Below are 17,008 nucleotides of genomic sequence, written 5' to 3' on the forward strand. Positions count from 1 at the left end.
TATCACACCTTAAACATTTTTCACTCTGTAGTCCTCAGACTCAGAATCTAACATTTAAGCCAATACAGTCTGGTCATTGGAGGTAATTTCATGATGAAAGGAATATGGGAATTGAATTCATCCGTACTTCTTCAATACCAATTCATTTGAGAAGATTACATTTAGGTTTCCTGAAGCTATATTTTTTGGTTTTCTATCAATTTTTATTAATACAGTCCAAAGAGGCCAAGGTTATTTTCACCTGGTTAGAGATGCTAGAGGCCTAGGATATTTTCTTTCCTGGAACATACTCATTAGAGAAGTATTGATCAGTTTACACTGGAGAGACCACCTGTGTGTCCACTGTAGGGTCTGGACTGTTTAGGAATTGAAGGAAGGAAGGAAGGAAGGAAGGAAGGAAGGAAGGAAGGAAGGAACTATCCACTTGGAAAATGATTACGAAGTTCTCACTGTTGTCATTACGAACATCGTTTGCTCCCACTGTTTCCTAGTCAGCTATTCAAGTGATGTATGTCACTGGTGAAACACGGGAGTCCAAAGGGACACAGTCTGGATGATGGTAGCATAGGAACAAGGGGAGATGTGAATTGCAGGACACTACGAGACTACTTGAATTTGGCCTGACTGTGGCGAGCCCACAAGTATTATACAGTAAATGTGCAGCTGACAGATCTGATGGGCTATCCATGGGAAGTGTAGACGTACACTCCACCTGGAGAACCTGTTTGTGCAGAGCTACGGGCACAGCTGTCCTTTGGATAAGTCACTGTTCATTCTGTAAATGTCTTGTGAAATCATGCATTTCTCCCTTCTATAGTATCCCAGTAGGGTATAAACCTGACTTTCTTTTGTAGGGCAACTGGATACTTCCCCCCCCCACACACACACCATGGCATGAAAAGGATTCAGTCAAGCCTTTATACTCATAGGCAAAATCTACATAAAAATAGTCCCCCACAAACTTTATTGACAGGAGTCACCTATAAAAAAGCAGCCTCACACAGGAGGTAGTATGTCTGTTCTACAGCAGACTAAGGAAACTGTGATCTACTGGTCTTCTTCTCTGACCTAACAGGCTACTAACATTTTGTATTTACCCTTTACCTTGGCTTCAACTAACATTGGGTTATAGCCTAGGAAACTAACTGTTTATACAGGGAAAAGGCCTGAGTTGCTAAAACTAGCTTCAGAGAGGAAAATTCTCATGTGGGCACCCTGCTGGAGTCAAAAGCAGGGTCCCCAGAACAGATTCGTTTTAAGTCAACCAGCTAGATGCTAATGCAAATCAAGCCCTCAGGGCAGGCTCCTATAGCTACCAGTGCTGCATTCCCAGCCATAGGGGAACTTCACAGCCATGCCGCCTCTGAGAGGTAAAGTGCCTCCTTGTCATAGCTACCTGTTTCTTGTGATTCTGCGAAAATGCATGCTCGATACCATTGTTTCCTCCTTTGGGACTATTAACTTGTCTGTCTGCCTATATAAACTGAAAACTTTGTGGAGACCACACCTTACCCTAGCCTTATGCCCCCCCTTTTTTACCTCACCCCTTTGTGCTTTATGCCTGATGTCCTTATGCCATCTTTTTACCCTTATGCGTTACCCTTCTGTCTGATGCTTTGCCTTTATACCTTATGCCCCTATGCTGCTGCTTCTCCCTTCTCTCATTTTCCCCCAAGAAATAAAGATACATGCGGGAAAATCGTTCCTAAGTCAGTCAGTTTGTTCTACCCCTCAAATCCTGTTCCCAAACCAGTCTTCGCTTGTCATAGAACGCTGAAAGAGTGCTGGGGCCGGTACTCAGTAGCTCCAGATATATAACTTTGTAGAGTTCTATCTTGACCTCACTGTGAATATCATAATTTGTGGCCATCCTTATTACCCCTAAGACATTCTTGTCTCTTGATACATACAGAAAATCCATGAGAGCTGTATTATGGAACTTTATAACCAAACCCAGGCACCTTAAGTACAGGGATGTTACTGATGTTTTCATTTGCTTGTTTGAAGTTAGACTATGTCGGCATGTGGTCAGGTACATTTCAGTTTGATTGCCAGTCACCTTTATCCTGGTCACATTTAAGAACACCTTCTGTGTTACTCAAGTCTTGCCTCTTCACTTGACCTTCAGGATTTTAGATTGTGCCCTGTGCAGTCTTTGATCTATGTGTCTCCGTATTCTCAGGGTACCTTGAAGCTAGTTGCCATATACCAGTGTCAGATAGTCCTCAATAATTACTTGATGGCAGGAAAACTGCTGTGTGCTTGTCCATATCATCAACACCCACATTTTCTCTTACGATTTGCCTCAGAACATGGCCTGTGTTTTTAAAAACGTGTTCACTTTATCCCACAGATTCTGCGCCAGACCTCCCTTGGACCATGGGAGACTTGATTATTTGGTTTTGTTTGGCTCTAAGGGTGTTTGAGTTTATAGTCTTACGTGGAAGCAAAACACATCAAAGAACAATAGAAACCATGTGCTGGAAAGGAGATGTTTAGATCAACCACACTTGGCATGTCTCTTCTATACGACCCCCCCCCTTTCAATCTTTAGGGCACTTTTTATTTTTTTCGTTTTCGTCGTATTCCTTTGTAAATGGTTGTTAGTCGCACTGTGGGTGTTGTGAATCAAGTTCAGGTCCCCTGCAGAACAAGTGCTCCTAATCTAACCACTGATCACTCTTTCCAGCCCTGGGGTACTCTTGACCTACTGAACAACCTTCTTCCATTTTTCTGTAGTTTGACTTTCTGACTAAGAGTTTATATGCCCTTTCAAATTGACCTTAAATTGATTTTGTTGTATTTTTTTTTTTCAAGACAGGGTTTCTCTGTGTAGCCTTTATGCCCTGGAACTCACTCTGCAGAGCAGGCTGGCCTCAAATTCAGAGATCTGCCCGCCTCTGCCTCCCAACTGCTGGAATTAAAGGTGTGCACAACCACTGCCTGGCTTATAATTCTTCTATTTTAACATATTTATAAACTCATGGATTTTAATATATTTGAAAGTTGCAACACACACAATTGTTATCCTTATGGATGTACATATTATCTCATATTTGGAAAATGTGGTAATGTTCCAATTGTCTCATTTTTGAAACAAACCCCATTCATCTTTGATGACAATACATTCCACATCATCTCATTTCTTTAACAGGGTCAAGAGTTAGCCATTAATGTAAGAAGCTCTATACCACCTTAGTTATTTTTACAATCATATTAGACAGAAATTTTCTTAATACCATGGTGAGGCCTTTCATATGGTAAGTGAGGACCCTATCACTAGGTTATATCCCTAGCCTGTCCCTCCCTTCTTGAGAGTAGTTTTGGTGTGTCATTTGGTGGCCTTGAGATCAGTAGGTAAACCACATTGGCCTTGAACTTTCAGCAAACTCCCTGCATCACCATATTTTGTGCTGGTATTACAGGCATTACCCACCACCACAAGTAGAGTTGTTTTCTTTTGTTGAATGAAAATTTTTGTAATTGTTTTTAACTTTTTAAAATAATCATATAAACATGTTTTCTGATTATTACAGTAGCACACTTTTTGATTAAAAAAAAAAACACTCAGAGTTATTATTGGCAATGATCCCACCCTCATCTGGAAGGAGTCGGTTACCATTGGTTGTCCTTTACCATCTTTCCATTGGAAGTCTCCAGCTGGTCCTTCCTTCTGCTGAGCAGAAAGGAACAAGCGATTGTTTGCCTTATCAAACATCTAGACAAAATATGATGGATAAATGTTTTAAGCTGTATTTATCCTTGAAAAATTCCAATATTGGCTATTAAATACCTATGGCATGCTGATACACACCAGGGGCGTTTTAAATACAAGAAACTCAGATTTTGCCAAAGCTATAATTGTTGGCGGAGGCCTGAAAACATCTGAAAGCTTGCAGGAGCCTACTGGAAATCAAGCAGAATTCCATTTCCATTCAATAGAAATGAAGAGAGACCAAATTGAAAACCCTTTACAGAGCCAGGAAGTATTTTTGACTTGCCAGCCTTCCTTCTGTAGCAAGTATAATCAAGATCTTAGTATGTCGAAAGCTGGGGTTTTACATGAGAGAGCTGCATGAAGTACCCAGCTCTAGCTGCAAGCTTGTCATTGTTTTCGGTGAGAGGGTTTTTTTTTATATTTTTAAATGGTATTTATTAGCCTGAAAACATAAAAAGAGTGATTTCTCTATTTCTAGTAACTATAAGCATGAAGAAACCAATGCCACAGACAAAATAATATGCACTAATTACCTAAAAGTGTCTGGAATATCTTTGTTCCCCCAAGTGTTTCTAATGAAAAAACCATTCTGGGAACTGCTTCTCCCAGTTGGCCCACATCATAGTCACATCATTGCATGCAACCTCACCTGCACCTTTTATGGCTAACGGGGAGTCAAGTGGTGCTTTCCATAAAGTTTTGACATGCTTCCGTTTTACGATATTCCTTACACTGTCCTTTGTTTATGGTCCAATATATTAACCACACGAATTTATCAAACATTTTCCAATCCTTTAAGTAGAATACAGAATGCATTCCTGCAAATCACTTACTCTCAAAATGTGGTTACCAAAGCACAACATAAGCAACCCTTGGGAGCTTGTTAGAAATGCAAACTCTCGGGTCTGAAACCAGACCTACTGAATGAGAAATAGAGCTGATGATGCTTTGCAAGCCCTCCTGGTGACTCTGATGTGCATTCAAGTTTGCATTTCTTTAAAATGTGGATGGAAGGGCTGACTGTATAACTCAGTGCTAGCGCACTTGGATAGCATGCACAAGGTCCTGGGTTCTATCCCTAGGACTACAAGAAGAAAAAGGGCCCATACTGCTTATACAATCAAATGTGTAATTGTGTAGTAAGGAATCTCAAACATTCCAGTATTGATTGCAAACTTAATCAAATGCTTTCAACATTTAATCACAGCTTAACCTTTCATATTTCCCAGAATGCTCTAAGCATTTTACAAGGGAAAATGCACACATAAAGTATCACATTGATTACAGAGTCAACTAATATTTTGATGATAAACAGGTTGTAATGTTATTATTAGTTTCATAGATATTATTTTATTTATTCTTATATCTTCTTTATTATTCTTTCACAGTCTTGGAATTTAAACATTATTGGGCTGTATGTTCTTTTCCATCCTCTAAGGGTTTAGATAATTTGACCTGGATGGGAAGAAAAAATAATAATCTCAGGAACACAGGAATACAATTTAAGTGAGTTATTAGGCACTTGATTCTGATTGGCTAGTGAGAACTGGTTGCTAAGATCAAGGTGAGTTGCACTCCACCTGTATCTACTGGGCTGTGTATCCTGTTCTAACAATAGTTCTCACTTTTGCTGTGAGGTTGTTTGTTTCTTGTTGCATCTTGAACATACTGTCCCAAATGTCATGGCTTATGCAATTAGAAAACAAACTTCTTATTTTGATAATTTGCTAATTATTACATTGGTAATCAGAAATTTAGAAGCAGTGCCTCCTTCAGGAGGTTCTGGGGAAGATTTGAATTCTTTCTCTTTCCAGTTCCCAGAGGTTGCCCACATCCTTCAGCTCATCCCCAAACTTCTCTCCATTGCATCTTCTCCCATTTCTCAGCTCTTTTCTCTAACTTACAAAGGCCTCTGAGATCCTATTGAGTTCAGCCCAGTGGAATCTTCCTTTCTCCAAATCCTTACATTGATTATAGCTGTCTAATTCATTTTGTGAAGGTTCTGAGGATTGTAATATGGGCATCTTTGCAACCCATTATTCTGTGGGCCACAGAACCTTTATTATAACATTTCATGTTTATTCTGGATTTTGCATTTTCTTTCTGACATGACCCATTGCCACAGCTTTATAATACTCTTGTCCTCTCTCAATATGTTTAAGTATACAACTTGTTTTTTTGCATTGCATTAGAATCAGATAAGTCATGAAAAGATTTCCCCTTCAGAGAAGCAGGAATGTGAAGTTGAAATTTTAGACGGATAGCTAACTAATTATCTTTGGAATAACAGTACTCTCACATTTTTTGGAAGTCACGTGACAACTGGTGCTAGGAAACTGCAGGAGACACTGCTGCTTCTCTCTTGTAAAAGGCCACAGATGCTAGAGGGCCTTTTTTGGAACAGTTTCTACTGTTTCTAGGACCAGTTGATGAAAAAATTAAGGCAATTTTTTATGGATTATGCAAATTGAAAATAATAGATATATATGCTTAATATTTAGGAAATATATTTAACAAAAATACCCATAAAATATCTGTCTGAATCATGTATGTATGTATGTATGTAGGTATGCCTACTTGTTTAAATAAATTCAAATGCAGAGATTTTATTCATTTATCTTTCATATTTCCCTTTTATGTTTGTACATTTTCTTCCTGTTAATCCATCTCTTACAAGTACCATTGCCTTTTACAAATTGAACATGTTTTATGTAATAATTTTTACTGCTCTACATAATTATAGATGGAAAATGGAAGCTTCCTTAAGTTGACTCTCTCCTTCTTCACTGCGCCCTTGCCAATTAAAAGGCTCTCTTGCTTCCTGGCAACAATGTGATGTTACAGAACTGTTCTGATTTTATCCTGCCAAGGACATTGAATTGAATAGCCTCTAATGTTTCCTTTTCTATTTTTTTAAATAGAACAATTTTAAAGACCAATCTTTTTGTGCTAAAGATGTCTGCAGGGATCTAGGGGGAAAACAGCTTCTGTACTGGCACTCCTGGCTACTGACTGAGCTGAAATGAAAATCCTTAATATGTGTATAAAATCTTAATCCCTCCAGTCTGTCATATCATACTGTTGTCCCATTCTCTTTCTCCCTCTCTCCCCCCTCTCTTTCTCTCTCTCCCTGTCATAACACAAGAAGAACTTTATTAGCACACACCAGGTTCTTTCTGGCATTTGAGTTGCTGTAATGGACCAATAGTGAGAAGTGCATGACCCATTTTGCCTTTACAAATGTCTCTTCTGACCCTGAATTCTTCATGATCTTGAAGAACTATCCCAAATGACGCTTCTTTTGTGCCCTGCACAAGGAATTAGAATGGAAACTTATTTCTGCTTGGTGTATGTGGGGTTGGGTTAGGAGTGTCTTACTATATGCCTAAGGCTGGCCTTGAACCAGTGGTTATTTTCCGATCTCAACCTTCAGAGTGCTATAAGTAAGGTGTGCACCATCATACCTAACTTTGCCCTTCAGTGTTGGTGATGGAACGAGAGCCCATGCATGTTAGTCAAGTGCCTTATTGATTTACACTCCCAGTTCTTTCTGCCATCTTTTCTATCTTTACATCCCTTTATTGTGACACCGAACTTGTAGAGCATGTGTTAGCAGACATTCCATGAGTTCATTCATACCTTTTCAAAATGGCTCAACAGCTGGAATACTGCATAAGTTGATTTTGCTTTCTGTAGGCTGGTTTGTAGTGTTACTACAAGATTCCATTTCCAGGTTCTTTGTGATAGTACAGTGCAGAGAATTTTCTAGAGTATAATCCTCCTGACATACATTCCCAGTACTTGTCTGCTCCAAATCTAGGGCCATGTCCCGGGCTGTCTTCCTCTCATTTCAGCCACCCAAGTCTTCATACCATATGCATTTTCTCTCCATGCCTGGCTACTCTTCCACACAGGGGTTGTTGTGATTTGGTTTTGACATATCCCCCACAGGTTCATGGCTTAGTCAGTAGTGCAGAAATGTCCAGAGGTGAGATGTTTGAGAAGTGATTGAATCATGAGAGCTGTGACATCATCAGTAGATTAACACATTCATTGACGAACATAAACTTCTAGGATAATAGGCGGTGATGAAAATTTAGGAGGTGGTACCTTGACAAAGCCACCGGGTTTGGGGGCATATCTATACACTTTAAGAAGTCACTCATGTTTAAAGAAGCTTAAAATATGACATATAAATTCAAACATACTTCTGCTGTTGGGCCCTAAAGCCCCACCAAGGAGGAGCTAGCCCAAAGAGACACTCTCAGCACGGTTGATGCAATAGCAAGAGGAATTTTTATTTTGCTGCCGCGGCAGAGGTCCCTCAGCCTTGAGAGGATAAGGACCCCTGCTTTGCCTATTACAGGCTCTTTTGAAGGAAAAAAACACAGAATCAGGGAGGAGGTAGTACAGAATCAAAGGGGAGAGTCCAGAAATCATTTGTCAACTATTTTGACTAGTTCATTTAATGGTCAGCTAACTCTAATTGATCAGTGCTATGGCGGTTGCTGGGTTTGTTGAACAAGGAGGAGCACTTGCAGGTCATCTGCAGGTCGTCTCACCCCAGTTCCAGAGTCTGGGTCTATTGAAGAAAGACTACAAAGGGGATGGAAATTACTCAAAGCTCCAGTGCACGCGTGGTTGGTTACCAGGTTCCTGGGTCCCAGGAAGGGGGGTGCAGTAATGCTGAGGTGCCCCAAAGTCTTTCACTGCATCTCTTTTATGAGATTGTAGGTGTCATAAAATTAATTCGCTTTAAATGTGGGCTTATTGGTTGGTTATGATTTAGATCTTACTGAGTTGTCTACTTCCTTTGATTTACTTTTCTGCAGTAGAGTTGGAAACTGGCATTCTACTCGGAAGATTTGTATTTTGATTATCAAGAACAGAAAAGCTGATACAAATTTGTTTTAACATAGCTATTAGTGCCTTTATTATTAAACTTTGGATGGTTAGCTGAAACACCTAAAAATTCAGAAGTCATCCTCTATATTTGGAGAAAGTTCTGTTACTCAACATAGTATAGGTCAACAAAGGCTCAGCTTATCAGATCCAGGGTAGCTGGTTGTTCTAATCAGGAGGCTTTGCTGGAAGTATTTCCTGGTGAATCATTCTATACTCAGAGTACTTGAGATACCCTTTTATTTAAAGTGACTCAGAGAATATTCTCTACCATCTATTATAGGAGCTTACCTCAGAAGCATTTTTTATTCTTGTATTTTTTTCTAACTTGTTATGATTCTAAGAAAAGAATCATTGATTTTTTTTTAAATATGGTAGGCTCAATTCTCTTTTTAGCAAGAACTTTAAACTTTAATGTGCAAATTTGGACTTAGAGATCCAGTTACAGTGGGGATGATGCATCAGAAAATCTGGGTGGCCGCTGAGATCCTGTGTCGCTGCTAAAGGTCCAGGTTCTGCCAATACCCAAATGAAGAACAATGGGCTAGTTTGGGTTTTCGGCCTTATCTGAAAATTGGCATCTTCTTGGAAATTAAATCAATCAATCAATCAAACAAACAAACAAACAAAAATCACTGATGTCTAAGTACCATCTCCTAGAGATTCCGATTTTTCTGACATAAGGGATGCTATGTAGAGTGAGCATCAAAAATTTCAAAACCATTCTCAGTGATTTTCATGTGGAACAGATTTGAAATGCCTTAAGTGCAGCACCAAAAAGATAATAGACACCATGTATTTTTAAAAATATTGTATTAATTATTTAATGATTTAATATAATAATATGTTTGATCATACTCACCCCCATTCTTCCCCCAAATCTACCCCACCTCCTGACAAACACCCAACTTTTGTCTTAGTTTTTTAAAAAAATAGCCCAGAGAATCCATTTTGTACTTCTCCTTGGTATTGGGCTGTCCATTGGGGTATGGGTTGAGCTACCAGGAACCACACCTAAAGAAAATTAACCTTTTCTCCCCCAGAGGCCATCAACTGTCCATAGCTCCTCAGTGGTAGGGGCCTATAAACCCCTTCCTCTTCCATGCTAGAATGGTGATTGCTTTGATTGTGGGCAGGTCTTGTTCAGGCAACCCCAGCTGCTGGGAGATCCTGAGCAAAGTGGTTCCATCATGTCCAGAGGACACTGGGTAACTATGGTATTATCCAACCTCTGCTCCTTGTAATATTTCCAACACTTTCCTCTTTATTGGTCCCTGAGCCTTGGGAAGCAGGGACATCACCCCAACTATAAAGTGTTTTTTTAGTCACCCATCTCATGCTTACACAATTTAGAGCTACAGTGCATCTGGATTCCTCTGCTGATGCCCTACTATGGAGAAGCTCCCATCAGCAGCAAAATTTAAAAAAAAAAGAATTAAATACGGCCGGGCGATGGTGGCGCATGCCTTTAATCCCAGCACTTGGGAGGCAGAGGCAGGCGGATCTCTGTGAGTTCGAGACCAGCCTGGTCTACAGAGCTAGTTCCAGGACAGGCTCCAAAGCCACAGAGAAACCCTGTCTCGAAAAACCAAAAAAAAAAAAAAAGAAAGAAAAAAAAGAATTAAATAATAACATAAATTTCAAACATCTCAATTTACAGACTTTATGGATCACTCCCAACACCTTTTTTGTCTTAAAAATGTTCTCTGATTTATTAGGGAAGGCTAACAATACATTGTATTTAATCATTTTAAAAACTCAAAGTCAGGGAGTTGGAGATATTTTGTCGATCTCCAGATGTTTTTTGGAAACTTTGCTGATTCAAAAAAAAAATCTTAAAGTCTGAGAATTATAGCTGTGTTCAATCTACCAACATTTCAAAGAATCAAAATGTCTAGGAAATGTTTATATGTGAATCTACTTTCCAATCTTTGATCCTGTGTGAAAGAAATCTTTGGGGGACACTTGAATTTTCTAAGCACCAGAGCTCATTTTGAGCTGTTAGGACAGGTCCACTGTGAAGCAGACTCCAAGATGGAATTAGCCATACAAGACATTTATTAGGGGAAACACCCGCGGAAGAGAATAGAGGTAGAAAGCCTGAAGGGATTTGATGGAGACTTCATACCAGCATGCAGGACTGACTTGCATATGGGAGAAAGTAAGGAAAAAGATACAGGTAAGAGTAGGAGAGGTCCATGTGGCAGTGCAGCTTTGAAAAAGACTTGACTGGGTGATAGGCATCTCCAGAGAAAAGACTAAATGGTCCAGCGCCATTCCCCTGTGCTGAACTTAGTCACTGCGCGGGAACAGCCTATGGAGAAGGTAGCCATGTCCTTGATGCTGCAGGTGCAGACGCTATGACATTCAGAGTCTGTCAGTGGACAGTTTTCTATATAGCAGGTTATCTTTTGTAGGACAGTCTATGTGTGTTTCCATAGCTGCTATATGGATGCTTTATATTTTAGAGAAACAGTGAAATTTTCCCCTGTGGACTAATATAAGAGAAAATTAGCCATGTATCAGGTCATTAATGTTTCTTTGAATGTCTTCCCTTTTGGTCTTCTCCATTTAAACATAGATAAACTGACAAACCGGCATTTATCAGTTATAATTTATCATGTCTGCTGAACTGAAAAATTGATTTCTTATGTATGTAAAAATGTAACAAAGTCATTGTATAAGATGGGGGTGGAACATCATCTTTTTTCTATAATGACTATGTGTTTGATGTTAGCTTTTCAGTCTATCATGTTTATAGGTATATTGTAATACACATTTTAATTTGTTAGCAATTATTCATATCTTTTAGGAGCTTGTATTAAAGACGGGTTTATTAGGTAAAACTTGCTTAGAATGTCTTTTCTTGGTTTGTTACAGTGTGCTATCTAGCATGACAGACGCAGTGTTAGCTCGAGTGTATAAACAGTCAGATCTGGACATCCTGGCTAAGGAAGCATCCATTCCAATTGTCAATGGACTCTCAGACTTGTACCATCCTATTCAGATCCTGGCTGATTACCTCACACTCCAGGTTGGTGTTATTTCTTTGCTTTACAAAACAGGAAAAACATCAACAAATAATTCCTTCCTACCATCAAGTGGAACCATTTACTTAAATGATGTTTAATCATTATTGTGAATAACTTCATCTGAAGATAATTATAGCATATGTGTGAATGCTATAGATCTAGAAAACAGTGCATTGCTATAAAGAGTCTGTATGATCCTTTTCTTCCCAATCCCATTTCCAACCCTCTTCCAGCTCCTCTCACATCCTCTCTTCTTTCATCACTTTGCTTTCTGTTTAACAATGGAAGAAGAAGGAATGCAATTGCATGTAGAATTACCATGACTTAAGTGACTCTGCTGCTCAAGATTGTGTGCTTTGTAGGCTCCAGAATCACCCAGAACACAAGCCTCTGATATGTCTGTGATGGACTGTCTACAGTAGGTCAACTGAGTTGGGGGAAGAGCCGCTTTAACTGTGGGCAGCACTATTCCATGACCTGGCATCCTGAAGCGACAAGAAGGAGGAAGTGAGCTAAATACTGTTATTCGCTTTTCTCTCTGCTTCCTGATTCTGGATGCAGTCCGACTAGCTGCCTCAAGCTCTGGCTGCCTTGATTGCCCCACAATGATAGACTGTATCCTTGAGTCTTTGAGCCAAAAATAAACCTTTCTTTCCTTAACTTGCTTTTGCCAAGTATTTCATCCAAGCATGTAGAAGGCAGCTAATACCGTTATTCTACAATCACCAGACTCTGTAACTTAGAAATGAAGATCAGAGGTGTTTAGGTCAAATGCTTAGTAGTAGAAGGAGGGGAGCACTTTCTGTCATTTAAAAAATGGTTAAAAATAGAATGAAAAATATGTAGAATTTATGGAGTTAAGGGTCTAATTCGGCCATGTGCTCATACATCAGGAACTTTAATAACTTTTAAGACTTACATTATTTGATTAGACACAGCCAAACTACAAGTTTTTGTCACTTGGCATCATAACAATCATGGTTTTTGAGTCTCTGATTTTGAGGAGACAGGACAAACTGAATAAACCCATCTTCCTTCGCATTTGAATAAGCTGTGAACATTGAAATGAGAGATAGAACATAAAGAAATGCTGGTTCAGAGATGAAGACAAGATCCACACAGAGGAGACAAAACAGTGATGTCAGATGGATAGGTGCTGTTTTTTAGTGAACCTTCATGTAGACACTAGATGGCTTTATGCTTCTTTCTGGGTTTTTATCATTACTAAATCATGAACTCACTGGGGTGGGAGTCATGGGCTGTTCTGTTCATCATAGGGTCTCCTTCTGGCCCTTGTGCAATGCTTTCACCAACGAGACACCAAAAGAGGATTTCGGTGACCAAAGGGCAGTTTCTCAAGTGCATAAGGTCTGCATGAGATGAATCTGGCTTCACATCCTACTTTAGCAACCTAGTAGTTTCATGATCTCCAAAATCCTTAGTCTTTACCCTTCTTCTTTGATCTTTGCAAATATTTAATTATTTAAATCTATTAAGCCTACAGACATTTCAAGACAAATAAAAACCGGGGCCAATGGGATAGCTCAGGGAGTAAAGGCACTTGTCACCAACCCTCATTACCCAAGTTCAATTCTGGGAAACCACATAGAGGAAGAAGACAACTAACCCTGGCAGTTGTCAGATGACTCCCACACACATGCTGTGGCATGTGCTTGCCATCCCTCCATAAATGAAATATCTTTAATCTTAGAAATAACGATAAGTTCTTATGTGTACAGTATAGTACTTTATCATTTTTTTCTTTTGTGGGGTTGGGGATGGTACCCTTGGCCTCACGTTGGCTTGGAAAGAACGTTACTAGTGAGCCCCATCTTCACAGTACTTCTGTCAAATTCTCAGGTGGTAAAGCAATTACTTTAAATTTATTTATCTATTCAAAATGAAATGATTGAGTTGAAACCTCTGTGTACATTTCTTTTTAATCCCACCCCACCAAGAAGTTGTTTGCATGATATTTGTATTTATAATTCCCGGGAATGACTTTATACTTTATACATAACAATATCCATAAACAATCAAAATATCATTGGGCATGGTTTTCAACCATCAATGGTGGCAGTGTTTTCTGAGTCACTATGCGATGGTGTTTCTAGTGCATTATAGCAGCTACTTCCTTACATCAGCGAGTGAAAGTCACGGTTGCTTTTTGTCTCTTCTTTGTTTCATCTTCAGCATTAAAGATGATGTATGGATATCAATAGTGCTCATTCCTCGAATGATAAAACAGATTCAACATTCATGAAAATCTAAGTCTCTGTACCGTGTCTTGATTTAAGATATTAGAGCTTTATTTTATTTTATTCTTCTCTCATATATTGCATCCTGACTGACAGTCCCCTCCCTCTACTCTTCCCAGTTCCCACCACACACACTCCCCCGCCCCCTAGATCCACTTCGCCTTTGTTTCCCTTATTTAAAAAAAAGGAGCAGGCCACCAGGGCGCTGGTGGCATGCACCTTTAATCCCAGCACTCAGGAGGCAAAGGTAGGTGGATCTCTGTGAGTTCTATGCCAGCCTGGTCTACAAGAGCTAGTTCCAGGACAGGCTTCAAAGCTACAGAGAAACCTGATCTCGAGAAACAAAAACAAAAAGGATCAGGCCTCCCAGGGATATGAACCAAACATGTCATAACAAGTTACTATAAGACTAGACACAAACCCTCATCAAGGCTGGAGGAAGAAAACCATTAGGAGGAAAAGGGTCCCAAGAACAGGTGAAGGCCTTAGAGACACCCGCACTCCCATTGTGAGAAGTCCCACAAAACACAAAGCTACACAACCAAACCATATATGCAGAGCTAGCTTATACAGGGTTCATGATTGTCCATTCAGTCTTTGTGAGCTCCTATGAGCCTAATTATTGGTTGATTCTGTGGGTGGTGTTCTTGTGATGTCCTCCACCCCTCTGCCTCCTACAATCTTCCTTTCTCCCACCCGCTCCTCTTCTCCAGGGTTACCCTGGCTCCACCTAGGGTTTGACTGTGGGTCTCTGCCTCTGCTACCATCAGTTGCTGAAGGATGCCTCTCTCATGAAAATTGGGCTACCGGACTAGGCACCAATCTATGAGTACAGCAGACTATCATGAGGAATCGTTTCATTGACATTCCCTGCCCCCATCTACAGTCATGGTTGTTTCTATCCTGAGTCTCTGGGCTGTCCCACGTCTGTATCCTGGCCATCTGGGCGGTGGGCTCCATCTCAAGGTGTGGGTCTGAACTTGGACCAGTCATTGGTTGGCCACTCCCAGAAGTTCTGCATCACTATTACCCCGTCACATCTTGGAGGCAGGACAGATTGTAGGTCAAAAGTTCTGTGGCTTGACTCGTGCCCCAGTCCCACTGCTGGAAGCCTTGCATGATTATAAAAGATGGCCGTTTGGGGGATCTGTATCACCCATTACTAGGAGTCTGGTAACTCTCAAAGATTCCTGGGAGTTTCCACAGCACTAGGTTTCCACATCACCCTCCAATAGTCCCTAATTCAGGTTGTCTCTCCCAGTACTCTCTCCTTCCACAACCACTGCACCTGAACCCTCTTGCCGCCATTCCTACCCACCCACAGTCCATCGACAAAATCTATTCTATTTAACCTTCCCAGGGAGATCCATGCACCCCCTCCTTTGATCCTTCCTTGTTACTTCGCCTCTCTGAGTCTGTGAATTGTGTAGCATGATTATCCTTTATAGCTAATGTCCACTTTTGAGTAAGTACATACCATGTTTGTCTTTCTGGGATCTAGGTTACCTGACACAGCATGATCTTTCTAGTTCCAGCAATTTGCCTGTAAATTTCATGATGTTATTGCTTTTAATAGCTGTGTAATAATCCTTTGTGCAAATGTACTGCATTTTTTATCCATTATTTGTTGAAGGACATCTGGGTTGTTTCCAGTTTTTGGCTATTCTGAATAAAACGTATATAAATATAATGGACAAAATGCCCTTGTGATAGACTGGAGCATCCTTTAGGTACATGACAAAGAGTGGTATAGCTGGGTATTGAGGTAGCTCAATTCCTAGTTTTCTGAGGAGCTGACATTGATTTCCATAGTGGCTGTAGAAATGTGTACTCCCTCCAGCAATGGAGGAGTGTTTCCCTTGCTCCACATCCTCACCTGTATGAACTATCACTTGTGTTTTTGATCTTAGCTATTATTACACGTGGAATCTCAAAGTAGTTTTGATTTGCATTTCCCCAAATTCTAAGGATGTTGAACATTTCTCTTTTTTATTTTACATCCTGGCTGCAATTTCCTTTCCCTCCTTTCTTCCCATTCCCTCCTCTCTAACCCTCCTCTGCCCCCCCCCCCCAACCTACTCCTCTTTTCTGTTCAGGAAAGGGCAGGTCTCCCATGAATATCAATAAAACATGACATATCAAGTTGCAATAAGGTTAAGCACCTCCCCATTTATTAAAGCTGGGTAAGGTGACCTAGTATGAAGAGTAGGGTCCCAAAAGCCAGTAAAAGAGTCAGTGACAGCCATTTCTCTTACTGTTAGGAATTCATTTCTCAGCCATTTGAGATTCCTCTCTTGAGAACTCTGTTTAGATCTGTATCCCATTTTTAAATTGGATTGTTTGATTTCTTGAATTCTTTATTTATATTATGGATATTAGCCTTCTGTCTGATGTGGAATTGGTGAAAACCTTTTCACGTTTTGTAAGCTGCTGTCTTGTCCTATTGATGATGTTCTTTGCCTTACAGAGCTTTACAGTTTCATGAGGTTCCACTTGTTAAGTGTTGATCTTAGTGCTTGTGATATCGGTGTTCTGTTCCAAATGTTGTCTCCTGCATCAATGTGTTTAAGGCTATCCCCCACTTTCTCTTTTATTATGTTCAGTGTATCTGGTTTTATGTTGATGTCTTTGATCCGCTTGAACTTGAGTTTTGTGCAGGGTGGTAGATATGGAGAAATTTGCATTCTTCGACATGCTGACATTCAGTTATGCCAGCACCATTTGTTGAATATGCTTTCTATTTTCCATTGTGTATTTTTGGCTTCTGTGTCAAAAATCAGGTTGTTAATAGATGTGTGGATTTACATCTGGGTCTTCAGTTCAATTCCATTGAAAAACCTATCTGTTTTGATGCCAATACCATGTAGTTTTTACTACTATACCTCTGTAGTTGAGCCAGAAATCAGGAATACTGATATCTCCAGAAGTTCTTTTTATAGTACAGATTATTTTAGCTGTCCTGATTTTTTGTTTTTTCCTATGACATTGAATATTGTCCTTTCAATATCTGTAATGAGTTGTGCTGGAATTTTGATTGGGATTGCATCGAATCTGTAGATTGCTTCTGGTAGGATGGATATTTTTTGTTATGTAAATTC

The 17,008-nt window shown here is 39.9% G+C and overlaps 1 protein-coding gene across 2 annotated transcripts in view; it reads left to right on the forward strand.

Moving 5' to 3' along the window:
• The window catches only part of Otc (ornithine transcarbamylase), a 72,421-nt gene that overhangs the window by 38,695 nt on the left and 16,718 nt on the right, over nucleotides 1-17,008 (forward strand). For both annotated transcript variants that reach the window (XM_075956664.1, XM_075956663.1), the window contains exon 5: nucleotides 11,501-11,654. In XM_075956664.1, coding sequence (XP_075812779.1) covers nucleotides 11,501-11,654 — 154 coding nt within the window. The remainder of the gene's footprint in view (nucleotides 1-11,500; nucleotides 11,655-17,008) is intronic.

Source organism: Microtus pennsylvanicus, chromosome X, assembly GCF_037038515.1.
Source record: "Microtus pennsylvanicus isolate mMicPen1 chromosome X, mMicPen1.hap1, whole genome shotgun sequence".
Lineage (NCBI taxonomy): Eukaryota > Metazoa > Chordata > Mammalia > Rodentia > Cricetidae > Microtus > Microtus pennsylvanicus.